Source organism: Symphalangus syndactylus, chromosome 8, assembly GCF_028878055.3.
Source record: "Symphalangus syndactylus isolate Jambi chromosome 8, NHGRI_mSymSyn1-v2.1_pri, whole genome shotgun sequence".
Lineage (NCBI taxonomy): Eukaryota > Metazoa > Chordata > Mammalia > Primates > Hylobatidae > Symphalangus > Symphalangus syndactylus.
In genome coordinates, this window is record NC_072430.2 from 119,580,837 (window position 1) to 119,601,597 (window position 20,761).

At 36.1% G+C, this 20,761-nt stretch overlaps 1 protein-coding gene and 1 long non-coding RNA gene across 6 annotated transcripts in view; one reads left to right on the forward strand and one right to left on the reverse strand.

Annotated features, from left to right (window-relative positions):
• Nucleotides 1-13,162, forward strand: part of LOC129488391 (uncharacterized) — a 204,955-nt gene extending 191,793 nt beyond the window's left edge. The window contains exons 3-7 of one of the 5 annotated variants that reach the window (XR_010122410.1): nt 3,353-3,514; nt 7,944-8,027; nt 8,143-8,209; nt 10,997-11,097; nt 13,012-13,162. This is a non-coding gene — a long non-coding RNA (uncharacterized lncRNA). Of the gene's footprint in view, nt 1-3,352; nt 3,515-7,943; nt 8,028-8,142; nt 8,210-10,996; nt 11,823-13,011 lie in introns of those variants that run through there. The other 4 variants (XR_010122411.1, XR_010122409.1, XR_010122412.1 and 1 more) reach the window with 4 other exon arrangements.
• The window catches only part of ABCA12 (ATP binding cassette subfamily A member 12), a 209,892-nt gene that overhangs the window by 78,877 nt on the left and 110,254 nt on the right, over nt 1-20,761 (reverse strand). Inside the window, exons 10-18 of the mRNA XM_055290518.1 lie at nt 18,825-18,943; nt 15,759-15,865; nt 9,808-10,064; nt 9,604-9,716; nt 8,286-8,410; nt 5,795-5,968; nt 2,276-2,440; nt 1,749-1,959; nt 640-779 (exon numbers count right to left, since the gene is read on the reverse strand). Of these exons, the coding sequence (XP_055146493.1) occupies nt 640-779; nt 1,749-1,959; nt 2,276-2,440; nt 5,795-5,968; nt 8,286-8,410; nt 9,604-9,716; nt 9,808-10,064; nt 15,759-15,865; nt 18,825-18,943 (1,411 nt within the window). The remainder of the gene's footprint in view (nt 1-639; nt 780-1,748; nt 1,960-2,275; nt 2,441-5,794; nt 5,969-8,285; nt 8,411-9,603; nt 9,717-9,807; nt 10,065-15,758; nt 15,866-18,824; nt 18,944-20,761) is intronic.

Consider the following 20,761-nt stretch of genomic DNA (forward strand, 5'->3'; position numbering starts at 1 on the left):
AAGTAATGGTGAAACAGAGATTTTTCTTTTACTTTAGCTCTGTCATTTTAAAAGTACTAAGTTTATAATTCAAATAATTAAAGCCAACTTTAAAGTGAGAGGAAAATACTATTATGGTTAAATGAAGTAAATGGTAAGTATAGTTAATAATGTTGTCTTATTCGACATCTATCTTCTATATAAATGAGACGTTAAATGTACAACTAAATTGTACAACTAAATATGAAGCCAAGAATCTATACTTCAGGGATTGTTTTTGTTCCAACTAGTTATATAATGCTCAATATTACTTTTTCTAGTACAATAATTTTTACATACTTTGAAAGTTAGACACCAGTTGTAGAGAACTTTTCTGCTTTTTGAGATAAATGGAAAAATCTGAGGTCTTGCTTCAACTAACCTCATTCTCAAATGTTAACATGGTTCATTTCTCTTCAAAGGGCTCCCACCCAATCTATACTGCTTGCACATATCCAGGGCAGAAGTTGAGAATTTTGCTAACAGTTTCAGAAAGCCAAGGATAATAATAATAGTAGGTAAGATAGAAAGAAATCAGTCAGCTAAAGTAAATTTGGAAGTTGACTACTTTAAAAAAACATCTTAATACTCAATATAGAAACTGAGTTATAATGGTCAAACCTTTTCCATTATTGCCTTCGTGACTGGGTTATATGGTGCATACAAAATTCTTCCCAACAACATAGGTTTCAAGAAAGCCCAAATCACAGGTCCAGCGGGCATGTTAATGATGTCTTTATAAAGGGAGAAGCAAAATGGTGCTGGAAGAAAAAAGTGAAATAAAACCATTTAATAGATGAACTTCAAATCCATTTCCTCATGGCAAATTGACGCAGATTATTCTTATCACACCCAAAAATACATGCTCTAGTACTTCCTATATTATTAACAGATGTGAGGCATCTGGTGTCAAAGTAAGAAAGCACAGTAACAAATCTTTTTTAGGTGAGAAAGTTTAACCCAATAAGCAAGCCTAGAATAAGTGATGGCATTTTGCCAAGAGGAGATAGAAAATGTGAAAGCCACATTTCAGAATGGCTAACAGATCCATTTCACCAGCATTTACTTTTTTAAAAAATACACTAAAACCAACCACTGGGATAGTACCAGATACATAAGAGCTGTTCAATAAATGTTTGGTGAATGAATAAAAAGATGAATAAATGAATCCAATTGCTATACTAAACACCCATATATTATTTGAATGAGCTCACTCATCACATGTTGCATCTCCAAGTTTATAGATCAAGTAAATGGTTTTGATGTGCCACTAAACGTTTATGGTTCTGCTGCAGTCATGCAACTCTACCATGTGTGATAAAAATTCTAATTCTAGAAAGTTAGGAAAAAAATATCAACCCAAACAGATTTAAGGCAAGTTTTTATATTGTCTAGAAGGCTCAGTGATGACTGACAAAATCTAAGTGTAGTATTGTAGTTAAGAGGGTAGTATTTGTAGCAGAGTACCTGGGTTCAAATGACAGCTCAGGCACTTCCAAGTTGAGCGACACAGGCCAGGTTACTTACCCTCCTTGTACTTCATCTCCCTGTACTAAAGTGAGTTAATGTATATACCATTCTTGACATGTGGTAAGTGCTGTACAATTATTTTCTATTTTTATTCTTGGGGAAAATTAATACTTCATTTATCATAAAAAACTAAGACAGAATAGACAATATTCTTATTGTCATTAAGAACAATTGTCAGGCTTATTTTAAAGTATACTCACTGGTATTTATGGGAATTCCATATTTTGAAGCAATTTGCTCTTTAGTTAATTTATAAGTCAAAAAATCCTTGGTGTGGTTGCCTTTTGGCCTCTGGGAAGAGGGCAGCATGGCAGTTAAATATTCAGTGGTAATTCCTTGGGAACATAATGCTTGGGAGATGGTGCTAAATGATCCTTGTGGTGTGTTCATTCGGTTGCTTCTGTACATTGCCTGTGAGACAGAAATCCACAATTTATTGACACTATATGAGCTTCAGATGCTACTGAAAACAACAGAGGAAGAGAACCTGATAATACTTAGAGTATCCTTACAGTTTCCATAATTCCTTTTATACGTGTATCCCAAATGTAAATGAAGAACAATAAACTTCACTAATTAAAGTGGCAAAAATTGTTGCTAGGTAGAAGAGTTTTCTTGTAGGTGGTTTTTTTTTTCAATGTACTATGATTGAAGCTGAATGTATTATAACTACTTAATATGACAGAAAGCATTTTTCAACAAGAACATTACTGGGTGACTTTTCTACCTGTGTTAATGGAACACTTCTGGGCAGATGCATTTGTTTCAGGGATCTCATTTTGTCTAGCAGCGGATGTGTGCCGGAAGCCATCTGATTGAGAATCTCTCTTAGTCTTATGAAAAGCTCCATCATCTTTTCTACCGGCTTTTGATCTTTCCTCGGGAAAAACACCTAACAGAAACAGAATAAAAACAAATGCTTTATGTGGAAAAATCGAATCCTCATGCATTGTTGGTAAAGTTGTAAAAAGGTACAGCCACTTTGGAAAACATTTTTGAAGTTTATTAAATAGTTAAGTGTAAATTTACCACTCAACCTGACAATTCCATTCCTGGGCGTTTACCTAAGAGAAGTGAAAACATGTCCACACAAAGATTTGCATGTGAATGTTTATAGCAGCATTATTCACGATGGCCAAAAAGGGAAAACAATCCAGGTGAGTGGACAAAGTATATATTCTTAAAATGGAATACTATTTGGCAATAAAAGGAAATGAAATACTGATACATGTATAATATGTATGAAACAAAAAAAATTATATTAAGTGAATGAATCCAAGCAAAAAGACCACATATTTCTTGATTCAATTTATATGTAATATGTTTTAAAAAGGCAAATCTACAGAGACAGAAAATAGATTAGAAGTTGCTTGGGCTAGAGATTGAAATGAGAGGTAACTGCAAATAGACATGAAGTTTCTTTTGGAAGTAATGGAAATGTCCTAAAATTAGATTGTGGTAATAGTTGCACAATTCTGTATATTTACTAAAAAAAATCATTGAGTTAATCACGTAAAATGAGTAATTTTTATGGTATATAAATAATACCTCAATAAAGTTGCAAAAATAGATGATTTTATAAGTCATAAAGGCAAATGTCAACTACATATTTCTTCATGTATATTATTGCTCAAAAATAATATAATATGCACCTAAAAATTAAAATAAAACTGTCAAAAGGCTTACATGATTTATCGGGCTAAGTCATTTTAATCCCATAATGCTTATGTGCTACAAGAAGAAACATTGAAAATGTTTTAAAATTTTAATGTAATTTTTTTATCCTCTTATTTCATTTATTCAGGAACATGAAATGAGTGCCTGCTGTGTTCCAAGCACTGGGTGAGGCGATGGCTATGCAGTGGTGCGCAAGCTGGCACCATCTCGGTACTCACGGAACTTTGATCTATTAAGAGGAACAGATATCAAACAAGCCAATGAACCAAAGGCTGGGGCATATCAGAAGGTAGGGAGTGTTAGGCTAGGAAATCAAAGGAGACCTTTCCAAAGCAAAATCTCAAAGAATGAGAAAGAACATACCATTGGAAGAACAAGAAGAGGAAGGGCATAGGCAGAGGGGCAAAGCTGTTTGAGGTCCCTGAGAGAAAACTCGTGATATTTCCAAGGAAGTCAAAGACCAAGATTATGAGTACAAGATTCAGTTAGAGAGGTAGCTTTGTGTTCGTATCTCCCACGCTGTACATCTCTCAGTCATGAAGATATGGTTACCTCAACAGCAGAGCTCCTAATTGCAATCATATTTTAAAAATTAGAACCAACATTTTTTTCTATTTTCTATTGCAGTTCTGCCAGAATTTTAGGCATTCCCACATTAATGTGAAATAAATTGGCGTGCCCATGTTTAACGGCTAGATGCAACAGCAAATATTTAGTTTGATATCTGCTCGGTGGAGGCATTATAAAATTACAGTTAAAATTTTAGGTGAAGTAATAATAATAATTTCATGTCATATGTGTTGTAGGTTATAGTTTATGTAAAATAACCATTAGTTGAGTTAATGGGTGTTTGCTTCATTTCCCTATGGGCCAGACACCGTTCTTTGCATTTAAAATATTTCAGTGAACAAAGAGGCCCTTGTGGAACTAACGTACTAGTGGTGCAAACGGCAAATACATTTTAAAAATGGTCCAAGCACGGTGGCTCACTCCTGTAATCCCAGCACTTTGGGAGGCCAAGGTGTGAGGATCACTTGAGGTCAGGAGTTCAAGACCAGCCTGGCCAACATGATACAACCCCATCCCTACTAAAAATACAAAAATTAGCCGGGTGTGGTAGCACACAGCTGTAATCCCAGCTACTCAGGAGGCTGCAGCACAAGAATCGCCTGTACCCAGGAGGCGGAGGCTGCAGTGAGCCGAGATGGCACAACTGCACTCCAGTCTGGGTGGCAGAGAGAGACTCTGTCTCAAAAAAAAAAAAAAAAAAAAAAAAAAAGCTTAAAAATGAAAATTTAATAAAATATATAGTTGGCTGGAAGCAAAATAGAAACCAGAATAGGAAAAGGGGATTTGAGAGTGTTGTAGGTAGCATTAGTTGCATTTTAAATAGGGTGGTCAGGGTAGACCTTACTGAGAAGGTCAATGTTAAGCAAAGACAAAAAAAAAAAAGTAGCCTTGCAAATCATGTGAAGGGTTGTCTCTGGAGTTGTGCCACAAAGCAACTCTGGAGCCAGGGTCCAGAAAGTAGCCAAGTTAAGAAATGAGATTTTAGTGATGAGGAATCGTTGTGCAGATCATGAGGACCTTGTAAAATTTTGGGGTTTACTTGAATCAAATGGAGATCCACTGGAAAGTTTTGAGCAGAAGGGTGATATAATGAGACTTTAAGTTTTAAAAGGATCACTCAGGCTGCGTGCAAGGTGCTAGGGATAGGGGTAGAGGGTAGGTGTGGAAGCAAGGGATATGGTTAGGAGACCACTGCAGAAATATAGGTGTGAGATGACAGTAACTCAGAACAGGATTACTTATAACTAGTCCAAAACATTTTTATCCCTGTGGCTATGTCTCAAAAATATGTCAGCTATTTCCTTTTGGTTGTGTTTACTACAGAGAAGGACAATTCTTCAGTGTTTTTAAGAACATGTAAATATTTTTGACCCAGGTTAAATTTGGGTGAACATAGGTGTTTAATTTTCCTATGTTTATATTTTTCTTTCGGTTATTCAGTAAATAAGTACTCATAGAGCATCTGCATATTGCAAGATGAAGTCAATGCTGATTTCACTAAGCTCTAATAACAACCATTTGTTTTTCCTTCTGGGTATGTAATGGTAGCCTCTATCTAAATTGATGAAGGAAACAGGAAATTTTTTTTAAGAACGCCAAAAAAATCCTATTTTTAATTAAGAAAACCCTTTTTTCTAATCTTTTTTAACCCTACCAACTTCATGTCTGTTCACTGTTAAAAACATTGCAACATTTGCATTTAACACTTTTGAAATACAACATTTGTATTTCACAGTAACAGTATGTATTAAATTTAATTATTGGTCTCTGATACACAAACCGAGAATTAGTAAGGAATAATATCAGTTTCCACATCTATAAAACATGCAAAATTGCAATAAATGATCTCTAAGGTTGCATTCAGCTTCAACATAATGCAATAATTCCAAAAGCTGAATAAATGGATCTCATCCCTCATAGTATCAGAGAACATAAACGTATAATTAAACAGTTTTATATAAACCATGAATATAAACATATTTAACCAACAGCAACTTGCCTTGTATGTGAAGTTGTAAATGTTTAAGTAGTGCAGAAGAGTGAGTCCGATGAGGTAAGACTGCCGGGATCTCTCTGAAAGAGATAGGTTGCAGAATTCCTTCATTGCATCTTCTAGTTTGGGAGTGGTGATATTAGTATCACAGGAATGCAGCCAGAACACCTGAGAAATAATCTGCAAATGGAGGAAGAAAAATATTTCAGCTGTGAATCATTCGAGAGTCAACTGTTCATTTTGTGAGGTTTTCTGTATACTCTAAATTTTAAACTAAAACAAAAAGTCCTCAAGAATCAAACAACTTTAAAGCACTAATTACTATTAATAAAACAACAGAGAATTAATAGTTCACTTAAGATGGGAGGCCGGGTGCGGTGGCTCACGCCTGTAATCCCAACACTTTGGGAAGCTGAGGCAGGTGGATCATGAGGTCAGGAGTTCGAGACCAGCCTGGCCAACATGGTGAAACCCCGTCTCTACTAAAGATACAATAAATTAGCCGGGCGTGGTGGCCAGTGCCTGTAATACCAGCTACTCGGGAGGCGGAGGCAGGAGAATCCCTTGAACCCTGGAGGTGGAGGTTGCAGTGAGCTGAGATTGCGCCATTGCACTCCAGCCTGGGAGACAGGGTGAGACTCTGTCTCAAAAATAGAAGAAAAAAGATGGGGAAAAAAAGAGACAAGGAGACATTCAGGATGACCCCTGGATTTCTTGCCTGAACAGCTGGGTGAATGATGATACCAAGAAAGACAAGCAGTTTGGAGTAAGTTTGGGGAAAACGTTAGTTTAAGACTTTGCTCCCTGGCTGGGCGCAGTGGCTCACGCCTGTAATCCCAGCACTTTGGGAGGCCGAGGCAGGCGGATCACGAGGTCAGGAAATGAAGACCATCCTGGCTAACACAGTGAAATCCCATCTCTACTAAAAATATAAAAAATTAGCTGGGCGTGGTGGCGGGCACCTGTAGTCCCAGCTATTCGGGAGGCTGAGGCAGGAGAATGGTGTGAACCCGGGAGGCAGAGCTTGCAGTGAGCCAAGATTGTACCACTACACTCCAGCCTGGGCAACAGAGCAAGACTCTGTCTCAAAAAAAAAAAAAAAAGACTTTGCTGCCTTTAAAATCTCACTCTTAATAAATTCGAATTGCATTTAATTTTTGTAATCATTCAAAGTTATAATCTTAGGCAATATATTCTGTGGGTCCAGAGATGTGAAGCAAAGAAAAAGAGCTTCAGATCCTACAATCATGTGAATCACCCATCTTGAACAGTAATGCTCCTGTAGATAGTGAGGTATAATTATGCAAAATAAGATGTCATCTTTATTGCCAGAGTTGAAATAAAGAGAAAAGCGTATAACATTCAAGGCCATAGGAACTTTTCACTCTTTCCTCTTGAAAGTAATAAGAATGTAGACTCTCCATTTACATGTTTTATTTATTAAAATGAACCTGCTCTAGAGAAGCCAAAAACTTGATTGCTGAAATTATATCTTAGGATCAAATAATCAAAAGGTGAGACTAAAGAGAAAAGATCAATGAATATTATTTACTAGTACAGTAAAGGCAAAGCTGTTTTAATTTTTGTATAGGGGAACCAATTAAAATGACAAGAGATAGCTGCAATATTTTTCAAGGGGAACCTTAAAGGCTTTTTAGAAACTACCCAGTATTGGAAAATAACTGGGCTATGCTTAGAAATGACACACTCTGTCACACATAAGGTTTGAATGGATGAGGCCTTAAGCTCTGCAGCTCTTTTGGAAAATGTCCATGACACTTCCAGACAATGGACTTGGAAAACGAATAAAAGATAAGACATTTTGAGTGGAAAACCCTATTACCAGCATATGAAGAAATGACATTATTCATTTTCACATCAAAAAATGTTTACTACAACCACAAACTTACCCTTAGTTCCCTTGGCCACATCTATTGTATATGCTATGTCTTGCTGTGGGACTTTTAAAAAGTAAAAATGAATATCCATTTTAATTTTAGTTGCAAGCAATAGTAAGTAGTGTCCATATATTTTCCCCCAATTAGGTTACTGAAGTTTGACTTTGATAGCATTTGAGTAGGTACAAATTCACCTCAGACAATGTAATTGTGACAGTGAATATAATTCTTTTTTTTTTTTTTTTTTTTTGAGACAGAGTCTTGCTCTGTCACCCAGGCTGGAGTGCAGTGGCACGATCTCAGCTCACTGCAAGCTCATTGATTGAGGAAGCCATCTGGGGGTAAGGAAAAGGAAAGAACAAATGGGGCATAGGAAAGGAGAAGGCAAAATAAAGAAAAAAGGGGCACATAGTAATAAAATTCTTGCTTCAAAATTTTTCTTCTATCTTTAATTAGGCCTCCAGGTTTATCGCTTGCATAGAAAATTCACCAGATTAGCATGCAACTTCTCGGTGTTTAACTGGTAAGCGCTCAACAAACGCTAAATGCTATTTAAATTTCTAAGAACTGCATGTAAGTACAAACACATGACACCCCACCTCAGCTCTGTTATCAGGGATGGGAATGGCCAGCAACTTGTCAATAGTCCTGTTGGACATTCCTGTGGTTCTCCTTAAATCTCCTTTCAGCTCTTCAACATTTTTAAACATTTCTAGTAACTGACCTGCAAGAAGAAAAATGTAAAAAGAAAACACATGTTGGTTTGTCAGGTCACTCTTTTTAGTATGACTAATGTAGAGAAACCTTCTAGACTAAAACATACATGCCTTCTCAGGGGCAGATGTCTCCCAGTTTTGGCAAACTTTGCATCTTTAGGATCTATTTCTATCTGATTTAGATTTGTTCTTATTATGATATCATAAACCCGAGGTAACAGATTGCTCTGGGTTATAAATTTTCCTTAGGTATCTACAAGTCAAGGTTTATTTAAGGAAAATATGCTTTCCTCAAAGATTTTGATCACATAATGCACTAAATATCTCTCCATTTGATTTAAAATATCACACAGATTCAATATGTTTTTTAATCTGGGATCATGTAATCTTGTCAATTTAGGACAAAGTTTGATAAATCCACACATAATGCCCCAGAGCATTTTTCTTTAACTACAGTCACACTACAGTTATAAAGGGTTTTTACAATCATTATCTCACTTTTAAATAGAATGTGTTTAACTTCAAACTCTTTTAGGACAGTAATTATAATTCTTTTATTTCTGGGTCATTTATGGCACAATAAACAATATTTTGATTTTAGCAGATTGTAATAATCATCGTGCAAATGCCTTTCCATTTCTTTTAAGTATCCTTCATGCAAATACATCTTTTTTTATTTTTGAATCTAGTGCCATTCCAATTTTGTGGCTGCCCGTTGTCCAAAATTCTGAATGCCTTTCCTTTCAGTATTGAGGAATTATGCAAAGAAGAAACATATTGCATGATACCTCATGCTTGGAATACTAATAGAAAGTTCTGAATTGAGATTTCTGTAGACAGCAGTGCATCCTTTTGGTTTTCTTCCATCAGATTATTTTCACAGAAGCAAGTAAATTTCATTGTTGCAGCTGACTATCGGATGCACTTTAATATATCAGAGAAACAAAAGGTGAATGGTCTAACTAAACTTCTGAAGATCTTTTTGCTGTGAAATCAAATTTCCCTGTTTCATTCTCTGCTAGCTTTCTGTGTGTTTACTTTAGACAAGTAACCATATTTGAATGCTTCAGGTTTCTCATGTGTAAGGGCAGATAGCAAAGTGAGTTTGGTTGGGAACTTCAAAAAAGCCTTTCTTAAACTGCAGCGTGAGAATCACATGCATTCTAATAAGACAAGATTTAAAATGTGGATGGGGAAACACCTGGCTTTTCAGAAGCATCTGCACTGTTATTGACATGCAGCATGGCTTCTATGATCGGTATTAACTGAGTGATATTTTCCAAGTAATTCATTTGCAGTGCCTGTTCTAGAAACCTGGAACAAAACAGAAAAGAAGAAATTCAACTAAGTATATCAATATTTTGAAAGAGATTTCACCAAGGAAGAAGACAATGGAAAAACTTACTGATCCATATTTAAATTAATTTTGCTTGGATCCCCAGTCAGCAAATCTCTCACTTTTTTAGATATGACATTGTCATGGTACAGTAAGCTGCCTGCTATTTCGGTGCCCAGCTCTGCTGCTTCGAGGAGTTGCAGATCAAACTCACTGTCTTCACACAGGCTCCCAAAGCTCATATCAGAGAGCTGGCATGACTTCTCTATCAAACTGAAAGTTTCAGATTCACAAAGAAGTTCGGTCAAGTTTCGAAGTTGAGACAGCTTTCCAAAAAGGGAAAAGAGTGGGAAATAGATTAGTTACATTTTTCTATGTATATAGTAGTTGATAATAAGCAATCACAATCGATTTCCTTTAAGAAAAACATTCTGCCTGTGTGTTTGGTTAGTTGGCATTTGGCGTTAGTTTTATTATGAAGTATTTACTCTCTGTCATTTGAGTTTATTGTTCTCTTAAGAACGTGATAAAACTTTTGGGCCTATTAGACCTGTCTTTCTCTGTGGAGTCACAGGTTTAAAAAATGTAGTTTAGTTTTATCCAGCTTAACTCACAAATACTTCGACTAATTTTATATTTTGATGTATAGTTTAAATCATATGTAAGGGCAGATAAAAAGCAGGTTTGTTTTAGAACTTTTAAAAAGTATTTCTTTCTCACACCCGTTAAGATGACTACTATTTAAAAAAAAAAAAAAAAAAAAAAACAGAAAATAACAAGTGTTGGAGAAGATGTGGAGAAATTATAACCTTTGTGCACTGTTGGTGGGAATGTACACACACACACAGAGTGGTATATTATTAAACCTTAAAAAGGAAAGAAATTCTGACACAGGCTGCAACATGAATGAACCTTGAGGATACTATGCTAAGTGAAATAAGCCAGTCTCAATAAAGGAAAGGTGAATGGTCTAATACTCTATGATTCCACTTATATGACGAGGTACCTAGAGTAGTCAAATTCATAGCAACGGAAGCAAAACGGGGGTTGTTAGGGGCTGGGAAAGTAGAGGATGAGGAGTTGTTTAATGAATATGGAGTTTCAGTTTTACAAGATGAAATGAGTTCTGGAGATTAGTTGCACAACAATGTGAATGTACTTAACACAACTGCACTACATAGTTAAAAAATGGTTAAGATAGTAAATGTTATGTTTATTTTACCACAATTCTTATTTTTATTTTTATTTTTTGAGACAGGGTCTCACTCTGTCACCCAGGCTGGAGTACATTGGCACCATCACAGCTCACTGCAACCTCGACCTCCAGGCTCAGGTGATCCTCCCACCTTAGCCTCTTGAGTAAGTAGCTAGGACTACAGGCATATACCTGCACTCCTGGCTAATGTTTAGTATTTTCTGTAGAAACAGGGTTTCACCACGTTGCCCTGGCTGGTCTCACTCTCAGGCTGAAGCCATCTGCCGGCCTCAGCCTCTCTGAGTGCTGGAATTACAGATGTGAGCCACTGTGGCCAGTCAACAATTTTTAAAGGTTAACAAAAAATTTTAAAAGCCTTTCTTGAAATGCAGCATGAAGATCACATTCATTCTAGTAAGACTGTACTTAAACTATGGACGAGAAGATGCCTGATTTTTTGGAAGTGTCTGCGCCGTTATTGACGTTCTTTTCTCTCTTAGGTATTACAGAATACTGGGTGCTTTTGTCTTTCAAAGTGCTTTAAAAAGTGCTTAAAAAAGTTTAAAAATCCCACACCCGGAGGAAAAAGAGGAAAATGAAAATCAAATAATTTCCTATCCTGTCAATGATATTCCTCTATCAGTTCGCTGTGTTCTATGTGTTCTGAGGATATATTCCATGCCCTACATCCTGGGGAAAAAATAATATGTGCCCATGGGAGAGAAAATTCTATTGTGCTTGGATGCTACCCTAGAGCTGTTTCTTTTAAGAAGGGAAATAAATTGGGACAACATCCTAAGAAACAAATATATGTGTCATTCATTGCAGCTCAGTTTCCAATCAGAAGTTACAGTTTGACTGAAATGAAGTATTTTATGGTACCGGCAAATGTTTGGGAATATTTATTTCTATATTATCAAATAAGAAAGGCACAATGACGTGTCTTTAATGAGAGATTTATAACTACACGTAGGTTATAGCAATTAAATGTTGGTCATCTTAGATAGTAAATATCACTGGTCTAATTTCCATTGTACTTAATATTATAATTGACCTCTGGGTTTGAACTATTCAAAAATAGGTTTATATGTACAAAAATTCTACTTACTAGTGTTATTGCTATGAGAAATTTTCCATTCTGGAATAGACCCAATCACTGTACCACCTATAACTGCATTTGCCACTCTAGTCTTTCTTTTGATTTTCCAGCTACTAGATATGATTAAACCTGTAATAAATGGAGTGAAGCCTCTATATTACATTCTCCAGTGAGTTTTTTTTTTGGTAATTTATTAAATAAAAAGATAAATTCTGTTGGACTAATATATTTGTTTTAATTGAGCTTTGAGGGTGTTGTACATTTGAATGACTTTTACCCAGTAGAGACTGAAATATGTTTTTTAATTATAAGTTTGGTGTACATATGTGGGAAACCAGCAAAAGTCCATATAGTATAGTCTTGGCTTAGTGAGATCAAAGTTATAGAAGAGGAAATTGGAAATCTAGCCACACTGTGGCTAATAGGCTTGGTTCTCTGAAATAAAAATATAATTCAGGGCCCATAATGTGGAATGCATTGAGAAGCATATCCACCAGGGAGCAACATTACGGTCACTTCATCTTTGTCATTACTTACTACTTTATTCTGAGAACAATACAGGCATTAAAGTTCTAGAAGCTTCACAGATCATTAATAATCAACATAAATTCAGTGAATTAGAATTCTTTCTTCAAAAGTATGTGTCAACTTCAGATTGCAGATTTGCCAAAGCTTCATGTACAGCCCTTCTCTCTTTTATCACGAGTAAAAGTTCAGGCTTAAAATAGAACAACGGATGACTAACGCCTTTTCCAGCTGTGACTGAATTCTCCACTGCCTGATGCTTTTCAAATGTATCTGAATCAGAATTGTAAGTGACATGATGGTACTGACCTCACAATAGCAATGGGCTTAAAATGATAAAGCAGCAATATCCCTGAGCTCTTGGTGGGTAAATAGAGGGAAAAATGAGTCTATTTAAAATGTTACAGGTTTTACAATAAAAATATTGTGTTATTTGTATTTCTTCCCAATACAGGAACACCCACTTTATGCATAGCTCCCTAATCAGGAAGTTATTCTTCCCATCAACGCAACTGGAAAGAAAAAAGATAAAACAATGAAGGGAGGAGAAAACACAAAAGTTCAAGAAGAGCAGAATGTTCTGGGAAGGAGAAAAAGCTGGGAAAAGTCACCAGTGAATGACAGGGTTCACCACCATCTTAGGAATATCACGAATAAAGCATTAGATTGGGTGTGCCCTAACTGATGGTCACAAGCATGATACTGATTATCAGGGTGAACAAAGCAGGGGAGTAAGAGCATCAAAGCTACAAACTCTAGGAGTTTGTCTTCATCCTTTCAGTGATAGGTACTGAGTGTTTCCCATGTGTCATACCCTATACCAGGTGCTGGGGATGCAATGGTAAAGGAACAGGCCTGGCAATATTCCTCATGGAGCTTGTGGTCTAGGACTGAATGGGTCCCGTCAATTTCAAATAACAGCCATGCTTGTTATAAATGATGACAGATTTTCTACTCAGAGGAAAAGAATGTAGTTTATTTCCACTTCTGTGGCTTCTAGAAATTTTTCCATAATGTAACCCTCAAGGAGAGCATTATATTCAAATTGGGGATGATGTTTTAAATTACTTTTAGCCCCAGTCCCATCCCATTAGTATAAATGGTTGAGACTGTGGTGTTTCCATTTCCTTAGTGTATATTATATGCTTCCTGGTGACTTTCTAAGTCAAGAACTACAATAAGTAATTGCCCAGGGAGCATGATTATATTGTCAGTACTCTACTTTAACACGCTCACTTTTTCATACATTCATGAATCAAGCCTTAAGCTCCTACTATGTGGGGCTTTAGGGGCGATGAAATCATAATTTCATCAGCTTAAACTCTAGTGAGGAAAACAGACCTGACATATGCAACAAATTGTAATGCCAAGTAATGAGTTCCAAAGGACAGAAATCTCACTGTCATTGGAGATGTCATCTCATTAGAGATGTCTCTTTCTAAAATGCAAATTTCACCTTCAAATTTACAACTTTCATGATCAAATTCAAACTCCTTGCCAAGGAAGTCAGGATCTAGGCTCAGCCTCACCCTGCAGCCCTCTTTTCTGCCTATCACATGGGCATCTTCTGTTCCAGCTGAACACATGACTGCAGATACCCCATACCTGTGTTTCAAGTTCACGCCTCTATCTTCTTAAACTCAGGACTCTATGTCTAGAATGCACAACTAACCTAATTCTACACAGCCTTCAAAACTCAGAGAAAGCATTATTTTCTCTACGCAATTTCTTCTCTCCACCTCTATCCCTTACAATCCATGTTAGATATCCCGCCTCCATGCACAGAAGCCTCTATCCACCTTATCACAACACTTATCTCACTGTATTACAATTGTTGGTCTGCTTTTCCATCTCCACTGGATTGACTATAAGCACTTTGGGGTTAGAGGGTATGTCTTACAAATAAATAGATTAGTATTATGGGAGCACATATAATTGATAAAAAAAGGAATGGACAAATATTATAGGAGTACAGAAGAAAAAGTCATTATCCTGGCTGAAAAACAGAAAGGTGATACTCTAATATGGAAGAAGTGGTGTTTAAACTTGTCCTTGAGGGATGAGTAGGAATTTTCCAGATGAATGCACAGCTTCCTTCTCATTTGCACAAACAAATTAAGATAATGCTAAATTAAGTATATTAGAAATTTTGATGCATGTAGAAGACTAGGGCTAAAATGTAGGTAATGGTAACTAGCACATTTACTTGTAATATACATGGATATAATGTTTTGCATGCCTGCTTAATTATACCGTGTTCACTATACAAGTCATCTTGCTTGCCCTGAATAAACCAGTTCTTAATTTCACTTTATTCCTATGGAAATCCAATTAAATAGCTATTCTTTCTAGGAAAACAGCTTTCAAATTTTAATAGGGTTATTTAAAAAATAAACTAAATTTCATGATAACCTGTATACTATATGTATGAGATAAAGAATAATAGACAAGCATAAAGTTATTCCCACATAGAGTTATATATTTTTTGGTTGCCTTTTCCCACATTATCTAGTATCATAAATTTTAATATGAATTATTCATTTTAGCTTCTGATGACAGCAATAAAAATAGGGTGAACCACATTTTGAGATTTTTGTATGCTGTGAAATCTAAAACATCAGCTTTCAAAATCTACTTTTACAAATTTTAAAACTTAGGACATCTCAAATTAGAAATCATTATTACGAATCCTTTTTCAAATCTCTTTCAAATTATGAAGTTTAATATGATAACTGTTGTTAGCCATTCCCTTATAAATGTGCATACTGTAGTTAGCTCTTTTGGGTCATTTCATGCAGAGATCTCCACTGATTAAAAACAAAATACTATTATATAACGTCAAACTCTTTAAAAACTTTTTTTAAATTTATTTATTTTTTTTTAAAGACAGGGTCTCACACTGTCACTTAGGCTGGAGCGCAGTGTGACAACAGCTGACTGCAGCCTCAAACTCCTGGTCTTAAGTGATTCTTCCCACCTCGGCCTCCTGAGTAGCTGGAATTACAGGCATGAGCTACGGCATCCAGCCATAAACTCTTTTGTCACCATTTTTCTAGAGTCATAAGTAGGGCCATTATAAATCTAGAGTTAAAATAGGATCATTATTTACAAAGAGATTTAAAACTTAAAAGTGTATCTTGCCAAATATTATGGGAAGTGTTAAGGTTTTTTGTTTTTTTTTTTTTTACTGTCATGGCTTACTTTTGATTTTAGGACTTCAGGAACTGGAGGAAAGTAATCCTCATAGGAACCATTGCGAAGAAAAGATTTTTTAAATCGTATTGTGGACTGCAGGAGTCTTAGATTTTCTGTAAAGGAAGGGAGAGGAGTTACTTTATGTGAATTGCAAGGTCATTTAGGAAACCAATTTGAAAGACACCTCTATCCTGATTTATTACTAAATTTTGCCTAAGATAATATAGCCTACTTCAATATAAATATAAGATGAGTGAAAATTTAACCTTTATTTGAACCATGGGGACAATAGAGTTCATTATTTTAAAAATATCTGCTTAGAGATAAACATATTTCTAGCAAAGGTGCTACATAGTTTTGGCTCTTTGTGAACTGACTATGCTTTCATTCCTGACTTTTGGATATACTGTTAAGTTGAAGTATCTTGGAGAAAATAGGTTATAGAATCACTGTGATATAAATATGCCTTTCCAACCTTCATTAATTCATACCTTGTAAACAAAGTCCAGACTTACATATTTGTTGTGCTATTTGCTTGCCATTAACTCTCAGAAAACTATTTTTGGTGTAGGAAAAAAGAATGTGTGTGTCCTAGAAAATGTGAGAAAGTAGGTCTTTTCTCTCAAAAAAAAAGAAACGTTTGATTAAATATAATCTTTTTGGTTGCCCATGTAGGCAGAAAATTGCAAATAAAGTGTGTAAGGGTAGAAAATAAAAATAGTCTGCCACAAAATGCCTTTGTTTATGTAATTTACACCTGCTTTTAGAACTCTATATTATCTTTAATTTTTTGAAGGGTTTTTTGTGTCTCTATTTCCTTCAGTTCTGCTCTGATTTTAGTTATTTCTAGCCTTCTGCTAGCTTTTGAATGTGTTTGCTCTTGCTTTTCTAGTTCTTTTAATTGTGATGTTAGGGTGTCAATTTTGGATCTTTCGTGCTTTCTCTTGTGGGCATTTAGTGCTACAAATTTCCCTCTACACACTACTTTGAACGTGTCCCAGAGATTCCGGTATGTTGTGTCTTTGTTCTCATTGGTTTCAAAGAACATCTTTATTTCTGCCTTCATTTCATTATGTACCCAATAGTCATTCAGGAGCAGGTTGTTCAGTTTCCATGTAGTTGAGCGGTTTTGAGTGATTTTCTTAATCCTGAGTTCTAGTTTGATTGCACTGTGGTCTGAGAGACAGTTTGTTATAATTTCTGTTCTTTTACATTTGCTGAGGAGAGCTTTACTTCCAACTATGTGGTCAGTTTTGGAATAGGCGTGGTGTGGTGCTGAAAAAAATGTATATTCTGTTGATTTGGGGTGGAGAGTTCTGTAGATGTCTATTAGATCCACTTTGTGTAGAGCTGAGTTCAATTCCTGGATATCCTTGTTAACTTTCTGTCTCGTTGATCTGTCTAATGTTGACAGTGGGGTGTTAAAATCTCCCATTATTATTGTGTGGGAGTTTAAATCCCTTTGTAGGTCACTCAGGACTTGCTTTATGAATCTGGGTGCTCCTGTGTTGGGTGCATATATATTTAGGATAGTTAGCTCTTGTTGTTGAATTGATCCCTTTACCATTATGTAATGGCCTTCTTTGTCTCTTTTGATCTTTGTTGGTTTAAAGTCTATTTTATCAGAGACTAGGATTGCAACCCCTGCCTTTTTTTGTTTTCCATTTGCTTGATAGATCTTCCTCCATCCCTTTATTTTGAGTCTATGTGTGTCTCTGCACATGAGATGGGTTTCCTGAATACGGCACTCTGATGGGTCCTGACTCCTTATCCAGTTTGCCAGTCTGTGTCTTTTAATTGGAGCATTTAGCCCATTTACATTTAACGTTAATATTGTTATGTGTGAATCTGATCCTGTCATTATGATGTTAATTGGTTATTTTGCTCATTAGTTGATGCAGTTTCTTCCTAGCCTCGATGGTCTTTACAATTTGGCATGTTTTTGCAGTGGCTGGTACCGGTTGTTCCTTTCCATGTTTAGTGCTTCCTTCAGGAGCTCTTTTAGGGCAGGCCTGGTGGTGACAAAATCACTCAGTGTTTGCTTGTCTGTAAAGTATTTTATTTCTCCTTCACTTATGAAGCTTAGTTTGGCTGGATATGAAATTCTGGGTTGAAAATTCTTTTCTTTAAGAATGTTGAATATCGGCCCCCACTCTCTTCTGGCTTGTAGAGTTTCTGCCGAGAGATCAGCTGTTAGTCTGATGGGCTTCCCTTTGTGGGTAACCCGACCTTCCTCTCTGGCCACCCTTAACATTTTTTCCTTCATTTCAACTTTGGTGAATCTGACAGTTAGGTGTCTTGGAGTTGCTCTTCTCGAGGAGTATCTTTGTGGCATTCTCTGTATTTCCTGAATCTGAATGTTGGCCTGCCTTGCTAGATTGGGGAAGTTCTCCTGGATAATATCTTGCAGAGTGTTTTCCAACTTGGTTCCATTCTCCCCGTCATTTTCAGGTACACCAATCAGACGTAGGTTTGGTCTTTTCACATAGTCCCAAATTTCTTGGAGGCTTTGTTCATTTCTTTGTATTCTTTTTTCTCTAAACTTCCCTTCTCGCTTCATTTCATTCATTTCATCTTCCATCAGCGATACCCTTTCTTCCAGTTGATCGCATCTGCTACCGAGGCTTCTGCAATCTTCGCGTAGTTCTCGAAACTTGGCTTTCAGCTCCATCAGCTCCTTTAAGCCCTTCTCTCCATTATTCCTTAATATTTTTTAATAACTAAGATTATTAAGAGCATAAAAATGTCATGAAGGGTCATGTGAACCTCTAATGACTCCGGACACTTGGAAAATTTGTCCCAGTGGCCATTATCATATTATCCATTATATGGCCATTATATATTAAAGTTTGTCCAGGTGGCCAGCTAGTGCTAGCAGCAGCAATGGAATAATATGATAATATGACAAGACATTCCCTTTGTATATCAAATCACCAGACTGAAATTGATGCATATGGAAACTAAGATTTTACAAATTTTCTTTCCTGTGTAAGCAAATGCCTCAAAAACTCACTACTTTAGAACAGAGGTAGAAACCATGAGCAGCATTTTGACTGTTAAGAACAGTATTACCTGGCGAACCTCTGGCCAAACTGTCAGTCACATTTCTCACACATGCCATGTAAGGAATATAAGGACTATTTGCTGATATATTTAAGAGGGCATCTTCAAAGTTTTCCAGAATTAGGAGCCTGCAGAATTAGAAAATAATATAGAAATTAAGACATATAAAAATAAAGCAAAGCCGTTTTGTTGAGATCATTTTGGTCCCTGGTTGTTTGGCATTGGTTGACTTGGACATTGAAATTCTATGCAGTTGGATGTCTTCCCTCACCCAGTTTAACTGTACCAGGGCAGCACTCCTCTAGATCCTCTGAGCACTTGCCTTTTCTATGTGTGCTATCTTTATATTTAATTGCTTTAATATTCCATCATAGGTCATCTTAAGGCCATTTCTAGGCACACTTACCTGAAAGAAAAAGGTTACTGGGTGAGGGTTGCCACGTAAAATACTGGACTCCCAGTTAAAGTTGAGTCATAGATAAACAATGAATAATCTTTTTTGTGTATAAGTACATCCCACGAGTCCTGCAATTTTTTTTACTTTTCTTTTTATTTTCTAAATCTGGCAACCCACTTCTGACTCTCCAATTCTTCTCTTGTCAGTTGAAAGCTGGGGGCTAGATGATCTGCTAGGTCCTTTCCACCTATAATGTTGAATAACTAGATTTGAATTCATTTAATTTTGAACTAATGGGATCCCATTGACCAATATAAGTTCCTTTTTTCTCCAATCAACCAATTTAGTGTTTCCAAATTAACCACTTTCTGGTTTCCTTTCAAAGTGATTGGCATGTAAGGAAAGGGCCTAAGATTTTTAAGGCTACATGAGTGAGTAAAGCTATGTGAATGAGTATGTGCGTATTATGTGTGCTCTGTCACTTCAGCTGTGAGGCTGCATCTCTATTTATTTTGTAACTTCTTCCCTTAGTGTCTACTATTGAATTTTATGTAAAGATAGAAAAAATGTCAATGGCTGATTTGGGGATCATCTGTTTTGAATCAAACTGTACAATACACAAATTAACTAGTCCTACTGGATGTTTAACTTAGATTTTATTAAAATGCGAGTGGGAACGATTAACTTTGGCATAGCTAGTAAATGCAGGAAAATATTTTCATCAATATTAAAGAAGACTCAGGGTGTTTAAATGTGGGTTAACAACACTGGATCCTTGAGGAACTTTAAAAGAAAAAAAAATACATGGCAAGAAAAGTCTCTAACTTGGCAGTCAGAGCACAGCAAAGTGGTCAGAGGGCTGACTCATTTACATACTATTCATAGTCTTTATATTTTTTAAAAAAGTATCCATTTTACAAGCGCTCATCCTTGTGCATAGGCATTTCCTTGACTAGAGACTCTTGGTAATACTATATTTGGTTGTCTCAGACCTTAGAGATTTTAGACAGTGAGCTTCATTATTTATCAAAGCCTCCTTATAGATAGTCAATGGCATTGATCAATTCACAAATGAAGGACCAGGAGAGTGTATTCTTAGAGTAAGTTTTCTGTCCTAAATAAAAGAAACTATCTATTAGGGAAATTTCTAAATCACATTATTACTGTTAAAAATGCAACAGGAGTGTGACAGGTGACAAAACTAACCCTGTTGTATAGGTTACCCATATAATATGAAGTCACGCCTAGAGTCAAGTTTCATGGACTGTAGTCCACCTATGACATCAGTGAGTCAAGTCAAATCAAATCAAGCCAAGGTCTAATAATAACCATATACTCATAGCACTTACTCAAAAAACCCTGAGCAGGTATTTTGAAATGATAGTTTCAGAATGTTGAGGGTAGTGGGAAGCAGTGTCAGAAAGAATATTCTAAAGATAAGCTGGAAGATGGGATTTGAGAATCTAAGACGTCAAAGAAGAGACAAATGAAATTATGAGAATAATTATAAATTTACTGCATCTATTTTGGGAAGAGGAGGTAGAATAAT